This window comes from Nerophis lumbriciformis, linkage group LG16 (genome assembly GCF_033978685.3).
Source record: "Nerophis lumbriciformis linkage group LG16, RoL_Nlum_v2.1, whole genome shotgun sequence".
NCBI classification, from domain to species: domain Eukaryota; kingdom Metazoa; phylum Chordata; class Actinopteri; order Syngnathiformes; family Syngnathidae; genus Nerophis; species Nerophis lumbriciformis.
The window spans coordinates 32,289,538-32,315,950 of NC_084563.2; the positions used below are offsets into that span (position 1 = coordinate 32,289,538).

The 26,413-nt window shown below is 42.9% G+C and overlaps 2 protein-coding genes across 5 annotated transcripts in view; one reads left to right on the forward strand and one right to left on the reverse strand.

The window, feature by feature from the left end:
- The window catches only part of uba6 (ubiquitin like modifier activating enzyme 6), a 138,368-nt gene that overhangs the window by 17,812 nt on the left and 94,143 nt on the right, over positions 1 to 26,413 (forward strand). Inside the window, exons 1-2 of one of the 4 annotated variants that reach the window (XM_061977023.1) lie at positions 21,694 to 21,774; positions 23,641 to 23,708. In XM_061977023.1, the coding sequence (XP_061833007.1) occupies positions 23,668 to 23,708 (41 nt within the window). In that variant the 5' untranslated portion in view covers positions 21,694 to 21,774; positions 23,641 to 23,667. The other 3 variants (XM_061977024.1, XM_061977022.1, XM_061977021.1) reach the window with 3 other exon arrangements.
- On the reverse strand, positions 1,150 to 12,470 carry LOC133617420 (coxsackievirus and adenovirus receptor homolog). The gene is made up of 2 exons (XM_061977368.1): positions 12,403 to 12,470; positions 1,150 to 4,788 (listed from the first exon to the last, which is right to left on the reverse strand). The coding sequence occupies exon 2, from the start codon at positions 4,764 to 4,766 to the stop codon at positions 3,858 to 3,860; it is 909 nt and encodes a 302-aa protein (XP_061833352.1). The 5' UTR covers positions 4,767 to 4,788; positions 12,403 to 12,470; the 3' UTR covers positions 1,150 to 3,857.

Below are 26,413 nucleotides of genomic sequence, written 5' to 3' on the forward strand. Positions count from 1 at the left end.
TCAACAAAACTTGTGAATTTGGACCCATTTCAATAATCACACATGAAGTTAGAAGGGCATACATCATACTTGCCAACCTTGAGACCTCTGATTTCGGGAGGTGGGGGTAGGGGGTAGGGTGGGCGTGGTCAGGGTGGGACGGGGGCGCGGTTGGGGGGTGGCTAAAAGGGGAGGAGTATATTTACAGCTAGAATTCACCAAGTCAAGTATTTCATATATATATATATATATATATATAAGAAATACTTGACGTTCAGTGAATTCTAGCTATATATATATTTATTTTTTATTATTTTATTATATATATATATATATATTATAAGAAATACTTGACGTTCAGTGAATTCTATATATATATATTTATTTTTTATTTTTTTATTATATATATATATATATATATATATATATTTTATTATATATATATAAGAAATACTTGACGTTCAGTGAATTCTAGCTATATATATATATATATATATATATTTTATTATATATATATAATAAAAAAAAATATATATATATATAAATAAGAGAAATACTTGAATTTCAGTGTTCATTTATTTACACATATACACACACATAACACTCATCTACTCATTGTTGAGTTAAGGGTTGAATTGTCCATCCTTGTTCTATTCTCTGTCACTATTTTTCGAACCATGCTGAACACCCTCTCTGATGATGCATTGCTGTGTGGCACGCACAAAAGTGCTTTCATCAAATGCACTAGATGGCGTCCCGTTTAAGAGTGTCACAACATTGCTGTTTACGGCAGACGAACTGCTTTACGGTATACAAAAAAGTGACTGCTGTTGTGTGTTGTTACCACGCTGGGAGGACGTTAATGAAACTGCCTAACAATAAACCCACATAAGAAACCAAGAACTCGCCCTCCATCATTCTATAGTTTTGACGTGATTGGGCAGGTACGCTTTTTTATATTGTGGAGGACCTGAGTCCGCCTGAATTTCGGGAGAAAATTTGTCCCGGGAGGTTTTCGGGAGAGGCGCTGAATTTCGGGAGTCTCCCGGAAAATCCGGGAGGGTTGGCAAGTATGGCATACATATTATTTCATCATATTTATGTGCGCCCAGTAAATGTGTCCCCATGCAATCAATATAGTACAACACGAAATGTAGATTTATCAAAAGCATTTATTTGAGTATAAACATCACAGGTGACATTACTAGCATCATCTTTGACAATCAAGGCATGAACGTAACAATCCACGTTTTGTATACTATCCCTAAAAAGCAGCATAAGTACCGTATTTTTCGGACTATAAGTCATAGTTTGGCCGGGGGTGTGACTTATACTCAGGAGCGACTTGTGTGAAATGATTAACACATTAGCGTAAAATATCAAGTATTATTGATCTCATTCACGTAAGAGACTAGACGTATAAGATTTCATGGGATTTAGCGATTAGGAGTGACGATTGTTTGGTAAACGTATAGCATGATAGCATGTTCTATATGTTATAGTTATTTGAATGACTCTTACCATAATATGTTACGTTAACATACCAGTTGGTTATTTATGCCTCATATAACGTACACTTATTCAGCCTGTTGTTCACTATTCTTTATTTTCAATTGCCTTTCAAATGTCTATTCTTGGTGTTGGAAATAAATTTCCCCAAAAAATGCGACTTATGTTTTTTCTCCTTTATTATGCATTTTCGGCCGGTGCGACTTATACTCCGAAAAATACGGTACATAGTGTCCAAACACGAAGTGTTGACACACGGCACATAGCTCCGCCCCTTTTGAAGTCACACTCGCTCTCATGACAGGGCTGCAAAGGTACCAAGAAATGTTCTTGTGACATCTAGTGGACACATTAAGAACAGCAGTTTCTTTCATTCAAACATTACAGCTCTTTTTTTTTTTTTTTACATTGCAAACTCATCTCATACGTTTGAGACTCCTGGTCTACATTAAAGCTGGTACACACAAATATTTTATTAATCCTTAAAGGGGAACATTATCACCAGACTTATGTAAGCGTCAATATATACCTTGATGTTGCAGAAAAAAGACCTTTTTTTTTTTTAACCGATTTCCGAACTCTAAATGGGTGAATTTTGGCGAATTAAACGCCTTTCTAATATTCGCTCTCGGAGCGATGACGTCACAACGTGACGTCACATCGGAAAGCAATCCGCCATTTTCTCACTTTCGTCGGTGTGTTGTCGGAAGGTGTAACAACACAAACAGGGACGGATTCAAGTTGCACCAGTGGCTCAAAGATGCGAAAGTGGCAAGAAATTGGACAAAATACGAGGGTGTGGGGAAAGCCGACGAAATGGTCAGTCGTTTGTTCCGCACACTTTACCGACGAAAGCTATGCTACGACAGAGATGGCAAGAATGTGTGGATATCCTGTAACACTCAAAGCAGATGCATTTCCAACAATAAAGTCAAAGAAATCTGCCGCCAGACCCCCATTGAATCTGCCGGAGTGTGTGAGCAATTCAGGGACAAAGGACCTCGGTAGCACGGCAAGCAATGGCGGCAGTTTGTTCCCGCAGACGAGCGAGCTAAACCCCCTGGATGTCTTGGCTCACACCGTCCCTTATGCCACCGAAGATGATCAAGAGAAAAATATCGACCCTAGCTTCCCTGGCCTGCTGACATCAACTCCAAAACTGGACAGATCAGCTTTCAGGAAAAGAGAGCGGATGAGGGTATGTCTACAGAATATATTAATTGATGAAAACTTTATTCATTACTCGCGGTTTTACGTAAATTATTATACATAAACTGTGTTTACCAATAATTTAGCTTAAAAACATTAATTTTTTTCAATCATTCGAGTACATTCGGGTAGTCTTGTGTAATGCAGTATTTTGTGTCTATTTAGGTATGGTTAACCTGAGTGCTGAAATCGTGGAAAAATATATGTTCTTAGCGCGCCTGAAATGGGCTGTCTTGCACTCTCAAAGTGCATGTTGTTGCCAAATGTATTTCATATGCTGTAAACCTAGTTCATAGTTGTTAGTAATTATCTTATCAGACAGTGTTAAGCCGCTGAAATCCGAGTCTGAATCCGAGCTAATGTCGCTATTCCTTGCTGTTCTATCCGACATCCATCCATTCTCTACCGCTTATTCCCTTTGGGGTCGCGGGGGGCGCTGGAGCCTATCTCAGCTACAATCGGGCGGAAGGCGGGGTACACCCTGGACAAGTCGCCACCTCATCGCAGGGCCAACACAGATAGACAGACAACATTCACACTCACATCCACACACTAGGGCCAATTTAGTGTTGCCAATCAACTTATCCCCAGGTGCATGTCTTTGGAAGTGGGAGGAAGCCGGAGTATGGAAGTGGGAGGAAGCCGGAGTACCCGAAGGGAACCCACGCAGTCACGGGGAGAACATGCAAACTCCACACAGAAAGATCCCGAGCCGGGATTGAACCCAGGACTACTCAGGACCTTCGTATTGTGAGGCATGTTTGTTTGTATTGGCATCACTGTGTGACGTCACAGGAAAATGTACGGGTGTATATAACGATGGTTAAAATCAGGCACTTTGAAGCTTTTTTTAGGGATATTGCGTGATGGGTAAAATTTTGAAAAAAACTTCGAAAAATAAAATAAGTCACTGGGAACTGATTTTTAATGGTTTTAACCCTTCTGAAATTGTGATAATGTTCCCCTTTAAAATATACTTTTTTACCCCACACAAAGACAAAACATCAGGCATTGAGCAGTTCCGATCTTTGTGATACTATCAACACAGCACACACAATGTTTTTTTAAAGTTGTATTGTACTAATTAGTACACTATAATGTAATCTCCGTTTCATACAGCTTGTCCCTCACCGAAATACCACTTTGAAGAGGGGACGCCACTAAATAGCGTTTTTTATTGCAAGCTTACCACCATTTCTTTTGCGCAAGACCCAAATGACTGTGAGAGCTAAGACAATGGCCAGCAAAAGAACAACGATAGTCGCTGCTTCTGCGATGATAACTTGATTTCCATTGCTCGTCTCTAATGGTGACCATAGACTCATTGGTAGGACCTCATTGTGTTTGGTTGCATCGCTTGTGGTCGGAGGTGAAGATGGACATTGAAGTAGGATCTCACAGTGTTTAGTATCATTCAGACTTTCCACCGTGCAGAGATAACTTCCACAGTCGTCCTCTGAGAGCCTGTTGACCAACAAGGTCCCTCCTGAGGTGTCCCCGTTAGAGTTAGGAGGTAACATCTGGTTTCCACTTGTCTTTGTCCAGCTGTACTTCAGCGGGGGTGTGCCTTGTGAGGATGTGCATTGGAGCGTCACAACATTACCTGCCACAGGCTCTCCTTGCACGGCACATACCGGTGTGCTCAGCTCCTCCGTGACTGTCAGGGTCATGGTTTTCAACAAATATCGAGCATCCTCTCTCAAGTTGCACGCGTACTTCCCCGTGTCTGACATACGCAGGTCGGTGATCCTTATGGAAGCATCTCCATCACAAGGGTTGGGGGAAGTGAACTCAACCCTGTCCTTCAAAGGTTTGTGCTCAACATACACTTGGCCGTCATCCATCCATAAAAAGAGCTTGACGCCTTCTTTGGGAACTAGAAATTCCCAATCAGCTTTCGTGCAGTTTAAGAAGCCAGAGGGACGTGTGGACTTGCAGTCAAGAATGACGCTCGATCCTTTGAGTGCGTAATAGGAAGTCTTGTCCGCGCTGATCCCAAAAGCACAAACTAGGCTCGTGGTGCAAAATGCCAGGACTGACACCAAATACCCCAGCACAGACGTCATCATTGGACTGTTGTACAGGAGCTTGCTGTAAAATAAAACAGAAAGAACGTTGTATTTTTGCGTTCTTTACCAACTAAAGTTGTTGTTGTCCAAGACATCAAAAATACTGAAGATGACATTACGATTTCAAGGATTAAAACTCAAAGACCTGATGCCTTTGAGGTCAACAATAAACATAGCTTGAGCAACATTGGCGTTGTTAGGCGTATTTTAGAGGGGCTCAAGTCCCCCTAAAATATTCTTAAGCCCCCCTAAATAATTTGGTGTTATATATTTTTTCATTATAAAGTGGCCCGAATATGAGTTTAAATAAATAATCATATAACCTGTTATTATTCACTCAGTTTCCCCTCACCGGGCGGTATAGCTCGGTTGGTAGAGCGGCCATGCCAGCAACTGGAGGGTTGCAGGTTCGATCCCCCGCTTCCGCCATCCTAGTCACTGCTGTTGTGTCCTTGGGCAAGACACTTTACCCACCTGCTCCCAGTGCCACCCACACTGGTTTAGATGTAACTTAGATATTGGGTTTCATTATGTTAAGCGCTTTGAGTCACTTGAGAAAAAGCGCTATATAAATGTAATTCACTTCACTTCACTTCACTTCGTAGCGTAAGGTAGAGAGCCCCTTTAGTGCGTCGGTATCCAATCCATTCCACTTGTTCATATAGAAAATGTCCACATCACTCAAATTCCAGTCCGCATTTTCTCTGCGACCTTGCTTGCGGTCCTGCAGGTGTACGAAGCACATTATCTTCCTTTACAATGAGTGAAGCTGCACAAAACCTTGTGTGTGCAATTGTAAATAATTTAGTTTTTAAGTTTTGTGTTTCTTGTAGAATCTATGTAAAGTAATATACATTAGCCTATTGTTAAAATAATGAAAAAAACATCATTAAATATATTTGTTTTATTGTATTGTTACATTAATAGCTGTTGTATTATTATAGGATGGCTTGTTAAACATTTCATAGGATTTTCAGAGGGAGGAAAAACCAAGACATTTAATATAAAATGTAAAATGAATAAATACATAAAAAGAAAAAGAAAAAAAATGGTTAAAAGCCATCGTCCCGGGGAGCATTTCATTTCGTCCCGTGCATTTAAAAAAAAATAAAAAAATAACAATGAATAATTTCTAAGTCTTTGTTTGCCGTTTGTGAAGTTTTGTGCTTGTGCGTAACGTTCGCTCGCATCCTGTGCATCTCCTAGGGGCTAAGCCCCCCCTGTCCTTAAAAGCTAGTGACGCCCCTGTTGAGCAACATTGTGCAATATTAATACACTACATTAATTGTTTTGATAGGCAAGCTGTTACGATTACGACTGCGTGGCATTGTGATGCCGGAGGTCGTCTTTTCAAGATGCAGAGGGATGTCAGGAAGCGGCTTGCAGGTGAGAATAAATGATTTATTCTGATTGCAGAACAAAATGCTGCACGGTGCACCACGGCACGGAAAACAAGACGGTAGCCAAAAGATGCTAATATCAAAACTGTAGACTATGAGAGAAACCAAAAGCGTAACTTGTTGCGTAGGAGCAAACAAAACCAACAGACCGAGTGAGGCCAGCGCGTAAACTAAATAGCCCTCTGATTAGTGCCCGGGCAACAGGTGCGCGTCCGGGACACTAACCAGAGGCAGGTGACTATAATCTGCCGTCATGGCAACAGAAACAAACTCAAGAGGTGCTGAAAACACAAGTGACTTGAAAACAAAAACAAAAATATGATCCGGGCAGCGGATCATAACAGTACCCCCCCCTTAAGGGACAGATTCCAGATGTCCCCTGGCAAAACTAAAACCCCCCCGACTATAACAAAGTTCAAGAGTCAAGGGAGGGTGGAGGGAGGATTTGGCGGATGGTCGCCAGGCCACGTGTCCCCGAATCCACCGGGGACGAGTCAGGTGGCGGCGGCGAATGGAACGCCGCTGCCGGAGGCGAGGCGGGCGACCACGGAAAGGCCACATTCGTGGCTGCCGAGAAGGTGGGCGTGAGTGGCGGCAGAAGTTCAGCAGCCGGAGAGTTCTGCGACTACGTCTCGGGTGTCGCTGCTGTTTGCGCCACTGGCGTCCATCACAAACCTCCGAGAGCGCCGCTTGCGCAGCCAGACCGCTCGAGGTCGCTGAGACGACGATGAGGGCGAGAGAGCAGACGTCGCCGTGGAAGCAGGAGGAGTCGTCGTCGCCGTGGAAGCAGGAGGAGTCGTCGTCGCTGTGGAAGCAGGAGGAGTCGTCGTCGCCGTGGAAACAGGAAGCGTCGTCGACGCCGTGGAAACAGGAAGCGTCATCGTCGCCGTGGAAACAGGAAGCGTCGTCGTCGCCGTGGAAGCAGGAAGCGTCGTCGTCGCCGTGGAAGCAGGAAGCGTCGTCGTCGCCGTGGAAGCAGGAAGCGTCGTCGCCGTGGAAGCAGGAAGCGTCGTCGCCGTGGAAGCAGGAAGCGTCGTCGCCGTGGAAGCAGGAAGCGTCGTCGCCGTGGAAACAGGAAGCGTCGTCGCCGTGGAAACAGGAAGCGTTGTCGCTGTCGGCGGAGCAGGCGGCTCGTCTGTCGGCGTGGGCGGAGCCAGAGGCGGAGCAGGCGGCTCGTCTGCCGGCGTGGGCGGAGCAGGCGTCCGGGCTGTCGACGTGGGCGGAGCAGGCGGCTCGTCTGCCGGCGTGGGCGGAGCAGGTGCTGGTGTGGGAACCAGACTTGGAGTAGGTGCTGGTGTGGGAACCAGACTTGGAGCAGGTGCTGGGCGTGACTTTGGCGGAGGTGGCCTGGCCGGGGGTTGCGGCTTAGCACGCCGAAGGACTGGTGGTGGCGGCCGGGCAGGAGGTTGCGGCTTAGCATGCCGGAGAACTGGTGGCGTAGGCCGGCATGGAGGTTTGGGCTTGGCTGGGCGCAGCTGTGCCCGCCCACTAGCAAAGCACCTAGTACTAGCCCGCCCCTCAAGAAGCGGATCCCAGACGCGTCTTGTGCAGTCTGGAACAGTCTTTAGGGGTGGGAGGGAGGAGGTGAGGAGGGGGGTAGGCTCCTCCCCTTTTGATTGTCCAAATTCTCTATTCTGCTCTTCAATAGCATGCGGAGTGTCCTTTGCCGCTTGGGATTGTTCCTCAAGTCTTAGTTCAATCAGTACCTTCTGGTACCACTCATCCACCCAAGCAGGACTGTACTTCTCGAGGGGTGTCTCGGAAGATGACTGGGCTGGAACAGGAAGTGGAGAAGGCAGAGCAGCATGTGGCACAGCAGACAGAGGAGTGGGTGGAGCTTGAGCCTTAGGGGGTGGGGCCAAAGTAATTGGGGGCTGAGCTTGAAAGTCAGAAGGTGAGTGGGACTGACTAGACCTAGAATTTAAAAAAATGTCCTGATAATGCTTAATTTTAGAATTAAAGTCATTTGTAAATGGCTGACAGAAAGAATTAACAGAATGCAAAAAAATGTCTTTTTCTATGACGTCATCAAAAGTGGACGGGGGCGTGTCCTCGGGGGGCGACAACGGAATGACGTCATAGCTGCAATCCCAGTGATTGACAGGCCAGTCGGAGGAATCTTTGAAAATATGGTCATTATAATTACCAAATATTTGAGGAGAATCCTGGGCTGCTTGTAGCTGGCTGTGCTCCGGAGGGAAAAGTTGTGGGATAGGTGCGTCTTTGCCGCGAGCCGAAGTCTTCTTGGTTGACTTCCGCTTTCGCTGACGCGTACGGGCTGGCTGTGAGCGGACATCCCCGGGCCAGATGGAGTCGATATGGACCAACGAACCGTCAGGCCCCCACAAAAGGTCTTCGCGCTCCAAAGGGGAATACTGGAGAGTCTCTCTCTCCATCGCCTTTAAGACCAGCCACGTCCCGTAGCCGGAATCCTCCACGCCCTCTTCGAAAAGACTTGTCTGCTGTTGGTTTTCTGTTACGACTGCGTGGCATTGTGATGCCGGAGGTCGTCTTTTCAAGATGGAGAGGGATGTCAGGAAGCGGCTTGCAGGTGAGAATAAATGATTTATTCTGATTGCAGAACAAAATGCTGCACGGTGCACCACGGCACGGAAAACAAGACGGTAGCCAAAAGATGCTAATATCAAAACTGTAGACTATGAGAGAAACCAAAAGCGTAACTTGTTGCGTAGGAGCAAACAAAACCAACAGACCGAGTGAGGCCAGCACGTAAACTAAATAGCTCTCTGATTAGTGCCCGGGCAACAGGTGCGCGTCCGGGACACTAACCAGAGGCAGGTGACTATAATCTGCCGTCATGGCAACAGAAACAAACTCAAGAGGTGCTGAAAACACAAGTGACTTGAAAACAAAAACAAAAATATGATCCGGGCAGCGGATCATAACACAAGCTGCTGGAAAAATGTAGTGAACTAAACTACAAGTTTTTTTTATTGCAATTCTCTCTTAACTCTTTTCAACAAGTCAATGCTAAAGAGACTTCAGATTGTACAAAATGTGGCTGCCAGACTTTTGACCGGTGCGCCCAGAACAGCCCATATCACCCCCATTTTATCCAGTCTTCATTGGCTTCCAGTTAAATTCCGCAATGAGTTTTAGATTTAGATCAGTGCCAGAGCTTGGTCCGCATTTCCGGCAGTAAGTCGGACATGTTTCCAGTGAGGGTTGGACTCCGCCAAGGCTGCCCTTTTGTCACCGATTCTGTTCATAACTTTTATGGACAGAATTTCTAGGCGCAGTCAAGGCGTTGAGGGGATCTGGTTTGGTGGCTGCAGGATTAGGTCTCTGCTTTTTGCAGATGATGTGGTCCTGATGGCTTCATCTGGCCAGGATCTTCAGCTCTCACAGGATCGGTTCGCAGCCGAGTGTGAAGCGACTGGGATGAGAATCAGCACCTCCAAGTCCGAGTCCATGGTTCTCGCCCGGGAAAGGGTGGAGTGCCATCTCCGGGTTGGGGAGGAGATCTTGCCCCAAGTGGAGGAGTTCAAGTACCTCGGAGTCTTGTTCACGAGTGAGGGAAGAGTGGATCGTGAGATCGACAGGCGGATCGGTGCGGCGTCTTCAGTAATGCAGACGCTGTATCGATCCGTTGTGGTGAAGAAGGAGCTGAGCCAGAAGGCAAAGCTCTCGATTTACTGGTCGATCTACATTCCCATCCTCACCTATGGTCATGAGCTTTGGGTTATGACCGAAAGGACAAGATCACGGGTACAAGCGGCCGAAATGAGTTTCCTCCGCCGGGTGGCGGGGCTCTCCCTTAGAGATAGGGTGAGGAGCTCTGCCATCCGGGGGGAGCTCAAAGTAAAGCCGCTGCTCCTCCACATCGAGAGGAGCCAGATGAGGTGGTTCGGGCATCTGGTAAGGATGCCACCCGAACGCCTCCCTAGGGAGGTGTTTAGGGCACGTCCGACCGGTAGGAGGCCGCGGGGAAGACCCAGGACACATTGGGAAGACTATGTCTCCCGGCTGGCCTGGGAACGCCTCGGGGTCCCACAGGAAGAGCTGGACGAAGTGGCTGGGGAGAGGGAAGTCTGGGCTTCCCTGCTTAGGCTGCTGCCCCCGCGACCCAACCTCGGATAAGCGGAAGAAGATGGATGGATGGATGAGTTTTAGATTTTAGTCCTGACATTCCGTGCATTGCATGGTGGAGCCCCTCAGTGCATCACTGACTTGCTATGCCCCTACTCTTCAGGGCGCAGCCTTCGGTCCTCAGGCCAAGGTCTTCTAAAGATCCCAAAAACTTGTTTTAAAACCCGTGGAGACCTGGCATTCCAGGCTATAGCTCCCAGACTCTGGAACAACTTGCACCAGTGCCTCTGTGATCTTGACTGTGTTGAAACTTATAAGAAACATATGAAAACTTCTCTTTTTAGCAAAGCTTTTAGTTAATGCACCTTTTAACTATCATTTTAATCACCTTTGTATCCTTTTTATGATGTTGCCCCTGTTGTTTTAATTGAATTGTTGTTTTACTTCACCTATGTTTTGTACAGCGTTTTGTGATTTTATCTGTGAAAAGCGCTTTATAAATAAAATATACTTATGTACTTACAAGTTACTCTCGATTAAATGTAGCTAAGCTAAAGGGAAAGCTATCCTTGTAGAATTGTAGCAAGCCTACGTTACAAGCTACACGGCAGAAGTAGTTTGCTACATCAAAGCTACTTTTAACGGCATTTCTATCTATGGCCCCACATTTATTATATCAATTTTAATGTTAAGCTACGTGGCTTAGCTACATGTAGCTTGTCACTGCCTATCACTGCTAATACACTACATTCATTGACTATCACCATGAATTATCACTTTATTTAATGAATGGAATAATTATGCAGCAAACAATTCAGTCAACATTTTCTGATTCATTATTTTACATTTAGTCTCAATGTACTTGCTCTGTATAATTTAATCAAACACCTTCCTTTGTCTTGCAAAGGAAGTGAACTAAACTTCAAAGTTATGGTGTCAATCATACTTGCCAACCTTTAGACCTCCGATTTCGGGAGGTGGGTGGGGGCGTGGTCGGGGGGGTCGTGGTTGGGGTGGGGGCGTGGTTAAGAGGGGAGGAGTATATTTACAGCTAGAATTCACCAAGTATATATAAGAAATACTTGGCTTTCAGTGAATTCTAGCTATATATATATATATATATTTATTTATTTTATTATATATATAAATATATATATATATATATATACACACATATATATATATATATATATATATATATATATATATATATATACACACATATACACATATATATATATATATACATATATATATATACATATATATATATACATATATATATATATATATATATATATATATATATATATATATATATATATATATATATATATATATATATATATAAAAATAAGAGAAATACTTGAATTTCAGTGTTCATTTATTTACACATATACACACACAAAACACTCATCTACTCATTGTAGAGTTAAGGGTGGAATTGTCCATCCTTGTTCTATTCTCTGTCACTATTTTTCTAACCATGCTGAACACCCTCTCTGATGATGCATTCTGCTTCGTCTCCTTGTTGTGTGCGCAGTTGTGCACTGCACTCTCTAAAAGCCCTAAATGTTATTGTCACATATGCATGTACAGTAGATGGCAGTATTGTCCTGTTTAAGAGTTTCACAACATTGCTGTGTACGGCAGACGAACTGCTTTACGGTAGACGAAAACGTGACTGCTGTTGTTGTGTGTTGTTGCCGCGCTGGGAGGACGTTAATGAAAGTGCCTAACAATAAACCCACATAAGAAACCAAGAACTCGCCCTCGATCATTCTACAGTTATAATGTGATTGGGCAGGCACGCTGTTTATATTGTGGGCAAGCGGACGTGAAAACAGGCTGTCGACACGTCACTCAGGTCCTCATGGAGCTGGAGGGGGCGTGGCCTCCAGCTCCGCCTGAATTTCGGGAGATTTTCGGTAAAAAATTTGTCCCGGGAGGTTTTCGGGAGAGGCGCTGAATTTCGGGAGTCTCCCGGAAAATCCGGGAGGGTTGGCAAGTATGGTGTCAATGAATGATCAGTACAAGACATGGTGAAGGACTAAGATTAATTAAGCTTTGTAACCTGTTAAAACAGATGGATTCAAACCAGGATTCTTAATCACTTCTCCTCCCCCACCCCCCCACACAAAAAACCCTTTTGAAATCCTGGAGTAAATGAAAAAAAGTCTACTTACCAGCACAGAAGACTCAGTTGGATTCTCTGACTCGGTCAGCAGCAAAGCACATTCAGTGTAAATAACACATCTCACAAAGGCTGAAAAAGATGCATGTCATCATGTTTGCCTCATAAAGAACAAATACTATCTTTCATCTGATGTATTAGCATCCTATCACAACTTAAAGTGCACTTTTGGATCTTAAAGACAACAAAGATGATCTTGTATACATACTGGTGAGGTCAGTAGTTGTCATCAACCTCATCTGTTTAGGGGGGACCAGGGGGAATTGAGAAGGAGTTATAACCAAGAAGTGGGGGTGGCCTAAACGCCCACTCATTAAAGGGAAGGATTGGGTGAAGTAAAACCAGGGATGATGTTCGAAAACCGGTTCTCCCGATGCTTCGATAAGAAAAGAACCGATTCCATGGATTTGAATCCCTATAGACCAGGGGTGTCAAACTCAAATACAGAGCGGGCCAACATTTAAAACTGAACAAAGCCGCGGGCCAAGGTTGAACAAATTAACCTTTTAATAGGGACCCAAACAAGTTTTGCATTGAATATTGAACAAGCAAGACTTATATAACTTTATAGTGACATGCAAAATCCAGTTTCAAATAATAATAATAATAATAATAATTCAAAAATATCAATGGCATATCAAAAACAATTTAAATAAAAATGTAATGCCTTTTTTCTATTTGCAGCCTTCTGAGGTAAATATCAACATTAACTGGTTCCACAGGCTAATAAATTTGAAAATAGTATAACAATGAATAAAACAACCATTTAGGACTTTAAACTGCTCAGTTTGCAACACACTGATCTAATCTGACGTGCCCAAGCCAGATACCTGCCATCTTTTCTTGGATGCTAGTTCTTTAATGTCAGGTCTTAGGCTTTGAGCTGAGGCAACATTCATTATCAAACGAAGGTGTTCATCAGTCATTATATCTCGTAGTCCACCCGGACCACAGTCTTGGGGGCGTGCCTTAAATGCACCGCCTTTAACGTACTCTATGAGCTATCGTCACGTCCGCTTTTCATCCATTCTAACATCGTTCAGACCCAGTCACAAGATATGTGCGGCTTCTGTACACACACACGAGTGAATACCAACGCATACTTCACCAACAACGATACAGGTCACACTGAGGGTGCCAGTATAAAAAAACTTTAACACTGTTAGAAATATACGCCACACTGTGAATTCACACCAAACAAGAATGACAAACACATTTCGGGAGAACATCCGCACCGTAACACAACAGAACAAATACCCAGAATCCTTTGCAGCACTTACTCTTCCGGGACGCTACAAAATACACCCCCGCTACTACCAAACCCCCCCCCCCCCCCCCCCCACACACACACACACACACACACACCTTGTAGCGTCCCAGAAGAGTTAGTGCTGCAAAGGGTTCTGGGTATTTGTTCTGTTGTGTTTATGTTGTGTCACGGTGCGGATTTCTCCCGAAATGTGTTTGTCACTCTTGTTTGGTGTGGATTCACAGTGTGGCGTATATTTCAAACAGTGTTAAATTTTTTATTCGGCTACCCTCAGTGTAACCTGTATGGCTGTTGATGAAGTATGCGTTGCATTCAATTGTGTGTGCGTGCAGAAGCCGCACGTGTTATGTGACTGGGACAGCACTCGTTGAACTGGCTGAAAAGCAGACGTGACAATTTTCGGGAGGGGCGCTGAAGTTTGGATGACTCCCGGGAGGGTTGGCAAGTATTAGAATTAGCGGTGAATGCGGTGTTACCGTGGCATCGCCACAATATATAATCGGCGGTCCAGCTTTAGTGTGATAGTGGGAGTCCAGTCCATAGTGGATCTAACATAATATTGTGAGAGTCTAGTCCATAGTGGATCTAACATAATAGTGAGAGTCCAGTCCATAGTGGATCTAACATAATAGTGAGAGTCCAGTCCATAGTGGATCTAACATAATAGTGTGAGAGTCAAGTCCATAGTGGATCTAACATAATGGTGTGAGAGTCCAGTCTATAGTGGATCTAACATAATATTGTGAGAGTCTAGTCCATAGTGGATCTAACATAATAGTGAGAGTCCAGTCCATAGTGGATCTAACATAATATTGTGAGAGTCCAGTCCATAGTGGATCTAACATAATATTGTGGGAGTCCAGTCCATAGTGGATCTAACATAATATTGTGAGAGTCTAGTCCATAGTGGATCTAACATAATAGTGAGAGTCCAGTCCATAGTGGATCTAACATAATGGTGTGAGAGTCCAGTCCATAGTGGATCTAGCATAATATTGTGAGAGTCTAGTCCATAGTGGATCTAACATAATAGTGAGAGTCCAGTCCATAGTGGATCTAACATAATAGTGTGAGAGTCTAGTCCATAGTGGATCTAACATAATAGTGAGAGTCCAGTCCCTAGTGGATCTAACATAATATTGTGAGAGTCTAGTCCATAGTGGATCTAACATGATAGTGAGAGTCCAGTCCATAGTGGATCTAACATAATAGTGAGAGTCCAGTCCATAGTGGATCTAACATAATAGTGAGAGTCCAGTCCATAGTGGATCTAACATAATATTGTGAGAGTCTAGTCCATAGTGGCTCTAACATAATAGTGGGAGTCCAGTCCACAGTGGATCTAACATAATATTGTCGGAGTCTAGTCCATACATAGTGGATCTAACATAATAGTGGGAGTCCAGTCCATAGTGGATCTAACATAATATTGTGAGAGTCTAGTCCATAGTGGATCTGACATAATAGTGAGAGTCCAGTCCATAGTGGATCTAACATAATGGTGTGAGAGTCCAGTCCATAGTGGATCTAGCATAATATTGTGAGAGTCCAGTCCATAGTGGATCTAACATAATAGTGAGAGTCCAGTCCATAGTGGATCTAACATAATAGTGGGAGTCCAGTCCATAGTGGATCTAACATAATATTGTGAGAGTCTAGTCCATAGTGGATCTGACATAATAGTGAGAGTCCAGTCCATAGTGGATCTAACATAATGGTGTGAGAGTCCAGTCCATAGTGGATCTAGCATAATATTGTGAGAGTCCAGTCCATAGTGGATCTAACATAATAGTGAGAGTCCAGTCCATAGTGGATCTAACATAATAGTGGGAGTCCAGTCCATAGTGGATCTAACATAATATTGTGAGAGTCTAGTCCATAGTGGATCTGACATAATAGTGAGAGTCCAGTCCATAGTGGATCTAACATAATAGTGAGAGTCCAGTCCATAGTGGGGCAGCACGGTGGAAGAGGGGTTAGTGCATCTGCCTCACAATACGAAGGTCATGAGTAGTCTTGGGTTCAATCCCGGGCTCGGGATCTTTCTGTGTGGAGTTTGCATGTTCTCCCCGTGACTGCGTGGGTTCCCTCCGGGTACTCCGGCTTCCTCCCACCTCCAAAGACATGCACCTGGGGATAAGTTGATTGGCAACACTAAATGGTCCCTAGTGTGTGAATGTGAGTGTGAATGTTGTCTGTCTATCTGTGTTGACCCTGCGATGAGGTGGCGACTTGTCCAGGGTGTACTCCGCCTTCCGCCCGATTGTAGCTGAGATAGGCTCCAGCGCCCCCCGCGACCCCAAAAGGGAATAAGTGGTAGAAAATGGATGGATGGACAGTCCATAGTGGATCTAACATAATAGTGAGAGTCCAGTCCATAGTGGATCTAACATAATGGTGTGAGAGTCCAGTCTATAGTGGATCTAACATACTATTGTGAAAGTCTAGTCCATAGTGGATCTAACATAATAGTGAGAGTCCAGTCCATAGTGGATCTAACATAATAGTGCGAGAGTCCAGTCCATAGTGGATCCAACATAATAGTAGTAGTCCAGTCCATAGTGGATCTAACATAATAGTGAGAGAGTCTAGTCCATAGTAGATCTAACATAATAGTGTGAGAGTCCAGTCCATAGTGGATCTAACATAATAGTGTGAGAGTCCAGTCCATAGTGGATCTAACATAATAGTGGGAGTCCAGTCCATAGTGGATCCAACATAATAGTGTGAGAGTCCAGTCCATAGTGGATCTAACATGATAGTGTGAGAGTCCAGTCCATAGTGGATCTAACATAATAGTGGGAGTCCAGTCCATAGTGGGGCCAGCAGGAGACCATCCCGAGCGGAGACAGGTCAGCAGTGCAGAGACGTCCCCAACCAATGCACAAATGAGTGGTACGCCCTGGGTCCCGACTTTGGACAGCCAGCGCTTCATCCGTGGCCACCGAACCTGTGCCCCTCCCCTCCACAAAGGAGGGGGTGGGGGGGGGGCACAGTCCCCCTTTCCTCCACATAAACAACGTGCCGGCCCAGTCACATAACATCTACGGCTTTTGGAACTCAGTGCACACACGCAACAACCTATCTTTATTCGATAAGAGATTCGATAAGGAATCGGTTCGATAAGAGGATTCGATAATGGCATCGACATCAATAATTTCTTAACAAACACCATCCCTAATCTGCCTTGTATCTGGCCGCCATTTTTTTTTGTGGTTCCTTTAAGACCACCGCTATCTTTTTTGTAGTCTATACGTCAGAATGATTTATGACCCCTACAGACGGTACTTGTAGTTTTCTCAAGAGTTTCCGCCATCTTTTTTTGTAGTCAACACATCAACATATATACATACTTACAACTTTTTTCCCCAAGATGGCGCCGTTGTAGCGGTTGCTGTTGGCAGGAGCTCTGTGCTCCTGTGTCATCTAAATATGATTTGCACTCCAGCAAATCAATAACATCAACAATACTCACCTTTGTGCATTCACACACAGTATAAAAGGTTTGGTAGACAAAATGAGACAAAGAGGAAGTGGCATAAAACACGTCTTCCTGTGGCAGCGTAGGAGAAAGTTGTACATGTAAAAAAAACTACGATGAGTTCAAAGATCGTTGAAATTAGTAGGACAAAACGGCGCTCTGGACAGAATTTCTAGGCGCAGTCAGGGCGTTGAGTGTATCTGGTTTGGTGGCTGCAGGATTAGGTCTCTGCTTTTTGCAGATGATGTGGTCCTGATGGCTTCATCTGGCCAGGATCTTCAGCTCTCACTGGATTGGTTCGCAGTCGAGTGTGAAGCGACTGGGATGGGAATCAGCACCTCCGAGTCCATGGTTCTCGCCCGGAAAAGGGTGGAGTGCCATCTCCGGGTTGGGGAGGAGATCTTGCCCCAAGTGGAGGAGTTCAAGTACCTCGGAGTCTTGTTCACGAGTGAGGGAAGAGTGGATCGTGAGATCGACAGGCGGATCGGTGCGGCGTCTTCAGTAATGCGGACGCTGTATCGATCCGTTGTGGAGAAGAAGGAGCTGAGCCGGAAGGCAAAGCTCTCAATTTACCGGTCGATCTACGTTCCCATCCTCACCTATGGTCATGAGCTTTGGGTCATGACCGAAAGGACAAGATCACGGGTACAAGCGGCCGAAATGAGTTTCCTCCGCCGGGTGGCGGGGCTCTCCCTTAGAGATAGGGTGAGAAGCTCTGTCATCCGGGGGGAGCTCAAAGTATAGCCGCTGCTCCTCCACATGGAGAGGAGCCAGATGAGGTGGTTCGGGCATCTGGTCAGGATGCCACCCGAACGCCTCCCTAGGGAGGTGTTTCGGGCACGTCCGACCGGTAGGAGGCCACGGGGAAGACCCAGGACACGCTGGGAAGACTTATCTCTCCCGGCTGGCCTGGGAACGCCTCGGGATCCCCCGGGAGGAGCTGGACGAAGTGGCTGGGGAGAGGGAAGTCTGGGCTTCCCTGCTTAGGCTGCTGCCCCCGCGACCTGACCTCGGATAAGCGGAAGAAGATGGATGGATGGATGGATGGATGGAAAACGGCGCTCGCCAATTACTCTCATCAGTGAAGCATGTATAACATAAACAGTGGGATTTATAACAATTAGGAAGGTTTGTGGCATGTTTGTCCTCCTACAGAAAATATATTTAAACAATCTTTTCCATTTTTACACATCTCTGAAAGAGGTCCAGGGAGCCACTAGGGCGGCGCTAAAGAGACACATGCTGCTCTAGAGCCGCGGATTGCTGACCCCCGGTCTATATTGTACTTCTCCCTTTTTTTTTCATTTTTCTTTCTTCGACATCTAATTCCCTTCTCACCCTCTTCTCTCTTCCCTTCTCTTTCCTGTTTTTTCCCCCTGCAATATTTTACACACAGGTTTTTATCCTCTTCCTTCACATTGTCACACCACTTCCCAGTGTCTTGTTCATTCTGGTCCTGATCAATTCTGTCATCATTTTTTAAATATTCCTTATCCTGTATAATACTGCCATTTATGCATCACCCACCACCACCTCCACTTTCCACCCCTTGTGCTAAGCTAAATGTCACCACCTTGTGGTCACTTAGTGATGTTACCTTGTATTCTATTTGTGATAATAAATGCAGTATCTCTTCCTTGGCCCAGATGAGATCTATTCTGCTTTGTTTTAGCACTCCTTTTACTATTTATCTCCTAGTATGCACCTTCCCTGTTGGGTGTCTTTCTCTTCAGAGGCACATTTCTTGAAACATCATCTTTAAACACCATTCCCGTACATACAGTCGTAGTCAATAGTTTACATACTATTGACCACTAAAGAACATAATGTCATGGCTGTCTTGAGTTTCCAATAATTTCTACAACTCTTATTTTTTTGTGATAGAGTGATTGGAGCACATACTTGTTGGTCTCAGAAAACATTCATTAAGTTTGATTATTTTATGAATTTATTATGGGTCTACTGAAAATGTGAGGGTCAAAAGTATACATACAGCAATGTTAATATTTGCTTACATGTCCCTTGGCAAGTTTACCTGCAAAAAGGCGCTTTTGGTAGCCATCCACAAGCTTCTGCTTGAATTTTCGACCACTTCTCTTGACAAAATTGGCGCAGTTCAGCTAAATTTGTTGGTTTTCTGACATGGACTTGTTTCTTCAGCATTGTCCACACGTTTAAGTCGGGACTTTGGGAAGGCCATTCTAAAACCTTAATACTAGCCTGATTTAGCCATTCCTTTACCACTTCTGATGTGTGTTTGGGGTCATTGTCCTGTTGGAACACCCAACTGTGCCCAAGACCCAACCTCCGGGCTGATGATTTTAGTCTAGTCTGGTCTAGTCTGAATATTGTATTATTGTTAATCCATACTTGCCAACCTTGAGACCTCCGATTTCGGGAGGTGGGGGGTGGGGGCGTGGTCGGGGGTGGGGCAGGGCGTGGTTAAGAGGGGAGGAGTATATTGACAGCTAGAATTCACCAAGTCAAGTACCGTATTTTCCGCACTATAAGCCGCCCCGGGTTATTAGCCGCACCTTCAATGAATGGCATATTTCAAAACTTTGATCACCTATAAGCCGCCCCGGGTTATAAGCCGCGCCTACGCTGCGCTAAAGGGAATGTCATAAAAACAGTCAGATAGGTCAGTCAAACTTTAATAATATATTACAAACCAGCGTTCTAACAACTCTGTTCACCCCCAAAATGTAATGTGCAAATGTGCAGTCACAAAAATAGTAACACTCAAATTAGTGCAGAGCAATAGCAACATCAATAACTCAACGTTGCTCGAACGTTAATGTCACACAACACACAAAATAAACATTTAAAGCTCACTTTCTGAAATTATTCCTCATCCATAAATCCCTCGAATTCTTCTTCAGTGTCTGAATTAAAAAGTTGGGCGAATACGGCATCCAAAATGGCCGGCTCCGTCTCGTCGAAGTCATCAGAGTCAGTGTCGCTGTTGTTGTCCAGCAGTTCCGTGAATCCTGCCTTCCGGAAAGCTCGGACCACAGTTGAGACCGATATATCCGCTCAGGCATTTACAATCCACTGGCAGATGTTGCCGTATGTCGTCCGGCGCTGTCTCCCTGTCTTAGTGGCGCAGGTCATCTTGTTGCTTCCTCTACCTACGCACCATTGATTCATTTATGTTCAATTCTCTCGCTGCTGCTCTATTTCCGTGTTCTACTGCGTGACTTATTGCCTTGAGTTTGAATTCTGCGTTGTACGCGTGTCTCTTAATAGGAGCCATTTTGTGGTCTTTACAGATGTAAACACACAAATGAAATGAAACGTAATATCCGCGCGCTTCTTCTTCTACGGGGGCGGGTGCTTACCTTGGTGGTTGCTTACAGTAGAAGAAGAAGCGCTTCCTCTTCTATGGGGGCGGGTGCTTACCTTGGCGGTTGCTTACCGTAGAAGAAGAAACGCTTCCTCTTCTACGGGGAAAAAAGATGGCGGCTGTTTACCGTAGTTGCGAGACCTAAACTTTATGAAAATGAATCTTAATATTAATCCATATATAAAGCGCACCGGGTTATAAGCCGCACTGTCAGCTTTTGAGAAAATTTGTGGTTTTTAGGTGCGGCTAATAGTGCGGAAAATACGGTATTTCATATATATATATATATATATATCCTGAAAATATGCAAACAAAACTGTGTTTAGATAATTGATACTTCAAACTTGCATAAATAAATATTAAGGAATATAACATAACTTGACTTCTGAGAGCTTCAAAATGTAATGAATAAAATGCTAAAGTTGTTGATAAACAAGCAATTATTTTAATAATTAAATATGGTCATTTTAAATGAATTATTATGATAATTTAAAATTAATTATTTCAAATATGTTTATTTGAATGTATAATTCTATGGCTGGATGTAATAAGGAGTCAGAAAAAATACAAATAAAAATACAATTAATTTTGATGTTTTTAGCAAAATATAGTAAAAATGTATTTCGTTTTTTTTTTTAATTAATACATATATTTATTTTTAGGTAACATAAACATAATAATACAATTTCTATCTAGTCTGGATGATTTAGTTCTTGTCACCCTGTTGTCCTCCCGTGAAAAAAGGCTGCCCTCACTCAGGTCCGCATGGAGCTGGAGAGGGCGTAGCTTCCAGCTCCAGCTGAAAATCGGGAGATTTTCGGGAGAATATTTGTCCCGGGAGGTTTTCGGGAGAGGCGCTGAATTTCGGGAGTCTCCCGGAAAATTAGGGAGGGTTGGCAAGTATGTGTTAATCCCACAGTGAATATTAAAATACGACAACTAATTTGCACTGTACCATAGCTACATGTATGAAGTTTGCATTAAAAAAACCCGCGTGAAAATCAGATAAGTATTGAGAAAGTTATGATGGATTAAATGTGCTGACACTTCATTGAACCTGTCACTCGATAGAGGTGTTGACCGATTTAAGATGGCGGCCATACGGCTCGTCGGTGCCATTCGGCAGTAGCGGTCGATGCGGCACCTACAAAACAGTGCGCTTATTGGATGCCCTCGATCATGTGATCTTGGTTAACCCGGAAGTGTTCCAAATTTCTCACCAGTCACAGCCATTCATTCACCACAGCGCTCCGTGCACCTTCACAACGTATGGAAGATTTCTTCATTTTAAGCAACGACGTTTAACATATTCTACCCGTAAGGTCGTTCATCTACCAGCGGCCTCGTTCGCCAGTAACTTTCTGCGAACGTCGTCATCGAATTGTCCTCTCTACCGATACCACTCAGGCTAGTTAGCTGCACCTGCTAACGTTGAGCTTTCAGCTAACTTTTTAACCCTTGTTTTTGTGCTCTGAAGACTAACAGTTGTCATTGTGTGCTAAAATAACTAAGTGCTGCTTACCTTAAAGGGGACTACGTTAAACTGGCGTGTTAGCTTTTCGGTTACAACGGCGGGGCGTCGTTTTTTTTAATGGTTGCGCTGGAAATAGCTAGAATAATTGATGACAGCTCATGGGTTTCTTCCGGTTTGTCCTAATATGTCTTGTTATTTCTCATGTGTTTCTTCCGGTTTGTCCTAATATGTCTTATTGTTATTTCTCATATGTTTCTTCCGGTTTGTCCTAATATGTCTTATTGTTATTTCTCGTGTGTTCTTTCCGGTTTGTCCTAATATGTCTTATTGTTATTTCTCGTGTGTTCCTTCTGGTTTGTCCTAATATGTCTTATTGTTATTTTTCATGTGTTTCTTCCGGTTTGTCCGAATATGTCTTATTGTTATTTCTCATGTGTTCCGTCCGGTTTGTCCGAATATGTCTTATTGTTATTTCTCATGTGTTCCGTCCGGTTTGTCCTAATATGTCTTATTGTTATTTCTCATATGTTTCTTCCGGTTTGTCCTAATATGTCTTATTGTTATTTCTCGTGTGTTCTTTCTGGTTTGTCCTAATATGTCTTTTTGTTATTCCTCGTGTGTTCCTTCCGGTTTGTCCTAATATGTCTTATTGTTATTTTTCTTGTGTTCCTTCCGGTTTGTCCGAATATGTCTATTGTTATTTCTCATATGTTTCTTCCGGTTTGTCCTAATATGTCTTATTGTTATTTCTCGTGTGTTCCTTCCGGTTTGTCCTAATATGTCTTATTGTTATTTCTCGTGTGTTCCTTCTGGTTTGTCCTAATATGTCTTATTGTTATTTCTCGTGTGTTCCTTCCGGTTTGTCCTAATATGTCTTATTGTTATTTCTCGTGTGTTCCTTCCGGTTTGTCCTAATATGTCTTATTGTTATTTTTCATGTGTTCCTTCCGGTTTGTCCTAAAATGTTATTGTTATTTCTCACGTGTTCCTTCCGGTTTGTCCTAAAATGTGTTATTGTTATTTCTCATGTGTTCCTTCCGGTTTGTCCTAATATGTGTTATTGTTATTTCTCATGTGTTCCTTACGGTTTGTCCTAAAATGTGTTGTTATTTCTCATGTGTTCCTTCCGGTTTGTCCTAATATGTCTTATTGTTATTTCTCATGTGTTCCTTACGGTTTGTCCTAAAATGTGTTGTTATTTCTCATGTGTTCCTTCCGGTTTGTCCTAATATGTCCTATTGTTATTTCTAGGGCTGCAACAACTAATCGATAAAATCGGTTTAAATCGATTATAAAAATAGTTGCCGATTAATTTAGTCATCGATTCGTTGGATCTATGCTATGCGCATGCGCATAGGCTACTTTTTTTTTTGTATGTATTTTTTTTTTTAAATAAACCTTTATTTATAAACTGCAACATTTACAAACAGCTGGGAAACAATAATCAAAATAAGTATGGTGCCAGTATGCTGTTTTTTTTTCAATAAAATACTGGAAAGGATAGAAATGTAGTTTGTCTCTTTTATCCGATAATTAATCGATTAATCGAAGTAATAATCGACAGATTAATCGATTATCAAATTAGTTGTTAGTTGCAGCCCTAGTTATTTCTCATGTGTTCCTTCTGGTTTGTCCTGATGTGTCTTGTTATTTCTCCAGCACTTGGTCCCCCCTGTCCCCTGCAGCATGGCCGAAGACTCCATGGAAATAGACGACTCTCTTTACAGGCAAGTGTTATCATTCGTAAGGAAATCGCTGTTATTTATTGCACTCGTAAAAATGTTAGCATATTCGCTAAAGACGCTATCTTAATTACGTTACAATAGCACATAAAATATGCATGAAAACACTAACAAGAAACACGGGACGGTTTAGTAAGTACGAATTGTTTTAGTTACATTGTAAAACTTACAAATGTTGCTTGGGGTGATGAATGAAGAGACGCTATGGACGGTTATACTTCCGGTTCAAGGCACGAAACAGGAAGGGAAAACAATAACACACCTTTTCAGTGTCTCTGGGGGGGTGTTTTATGACGACTGTTTGTTGAATACAAAACATTATGGCCGTTGGCGAAGAAAAACAAATAATTTAGCTGCACAACATCCAGAAAAACACGGTACTCAGTACTTCTAGAATCAAAATAGCATGGCATCAAAGAGTATTTTGAAAGTGTTTTTCTTCCGATTTCAGCGATAATTACTGGGAAGTGTTCGCAAGCTAAACAATTTTTATTTTTAAACGTTAGCAGGCAACAACACGCTTTATTTCATGCGTTAATATATCAGCAAAATAAAACATTGTCCCGACATAATTCAGTATATTATTGAATTACTTGTGGTACACGTTCACATTTCTTGTGTTGGACTTGGAAGTACTGCAATAACACCTGAAACATTGAATACTTCGTCATGCTGGGCTTTGACATTAAACGCAGACGGAGATCATGATGTTACCTCAAAGCCTCATTGAAAAATGTCTACACTAAATCCGGGGTGTCAAACTCATTTTAGATCGGGGGCCACATGGGGAACAATCTACTCCCAAGAGGGCCGGACTGGTAAAATCACGGCATGATAACTTAAAAATAAAGACCACTTCAGATTGTTTTTCTTTGCTTTAAAATAAAACAAGCACATTCTGAAAATATACAAATCATAATGTTGTTGGATTTTTTTTTACTTACATGTTGGGGTTAATAGTATTCTATCTTTATTTGTTGTTATTTATATTTTCTGACTAAATGATGTGCTAATGTTCATCAGTCAACTCATTGGTGTTAATTTTCAATTTATCAAGATAAAAAAAATAATATCAAGATCAAATTACACAATGTCATTTATGCAGTTTGCTCATTTTCATCGACTGGTGCACTGACATGTGGTTTATTTTTTATTTTTTTTTAATTTTTTTTTTTTTTTTCTAAACAGATCCAGCTTTAGTGGAAGACAAAGCTTCATGTAGCAGTGTTAAGTGCTAAAAAAGATATAAAAACTATCAACATGATAAAACAATCACTTGCTGTACAAAGTCTGCGCTCACGGGGATAAAGACTGATGGGGTGTTTATATTTTCCTGTTTAGATGAAGAAATAATCATAATCCTCACACGGTAAAATAACATTTTGTACGTATTCTAGTAATTTCAAGCTTAAGGTGGTATATTAATTTCACAGAAGGATCACAACAGTCGCTTTTCCCTTCAACAACAACAACAACTACTACTAATCATGACAGACTTAATGTGAGAGAACGATTACTTCGGGACGATTTAGATCCAGAAACATATATTTTTGATCCTGAATATAAGGCGGATGATCTACAAGATTTATAAGCAGTGTGCTAAACAGATCCAGCTTTAGTGGAAGACAAAGCTTCATGTAGCAGTGTTAAGTGCTAAAAAAGATATACAAACTATCAACATGATAAAAGAATCACTTACTGTACAAAGTCTGCGCTCACGGGGATAAAGACTGATGGGGTGTTTATATTTTCCTGTTTAGATGAAGAAATAATCAAAATCCTCACACGGTAAAATAACATATTTTGTACGTATTTTAGTAGTTTCAAGCTTAAGGTGGTGTATTAATTTCACAGAAGGATCACAACAGTCGCTTTTCCCTTCAACAACAACAACAACTACTACTAATCATGACAGACTTCATGTGAGAGAACGATTACTTCGGGACGATTTAGATCCAGAAACGTATATTTTTGATCCTGAATATAAGGCGGATGATCTACAAGATTTATAAGTAGTGTGCTAAACAGATCCAGCTTTAGTGGAAGACTAAGCTTCATGTAGCAGTGTTGCTAAGTGCTCAAGAAGATATACAAACTATCAGTATAATAAAACAATCACTTACTGTAGAAAGTCTGCTCTCACTAGGACAGGGGTCGGCAACCTTTACCAGTCAAAGAGCCATTTTGACCAGTTTCACAAATCAAAGAAATCAATGGGAGCCACAAAATTATTTTAAAATTTGAAATTAAATGACACTGCATACAAAGTTTTATTTTTGCTTTGTGCTATGTATAAACCAAGGGTTTCGAGCTTTGTATGAATGGCGCTTGACAGCGTCATACTTGTCAACCTTCCAATGTTTCAGTGTATTATAAAATTCAAGGCAACTATTCTCTCGAACGTGCCGTGATGGTACAGCATTTAACGTCCACTACAACCATCGTGCCGGCACAGCCTTACTGGTATGGGACTTCTGCTTGCTCACGTCAATGACAGCAAGGCATACTTAGTCAACAACCACACAGGTTACACTGACGGTGGCGGTATAAACTTTAACACTCTTACTAATAATGCGCCACACTGTGAACCCACACCAAACAAGAATGACAAACACATTTCGGGAGAACATCTGCACCTTAACACAACATAAACACAACAGAACAAATACCCAGAATCCCATGCAGCCCTG

Excerpts from the sequence above, each read along its gene's own strand:
- LOC133617420 (XM_061977368.1), bottom strand. The coding sequence starts at position 4,766 with ATGATGACGTCTGTGCTGGGGTATTTGGTGTCAGTCCTGGCATTTTGC.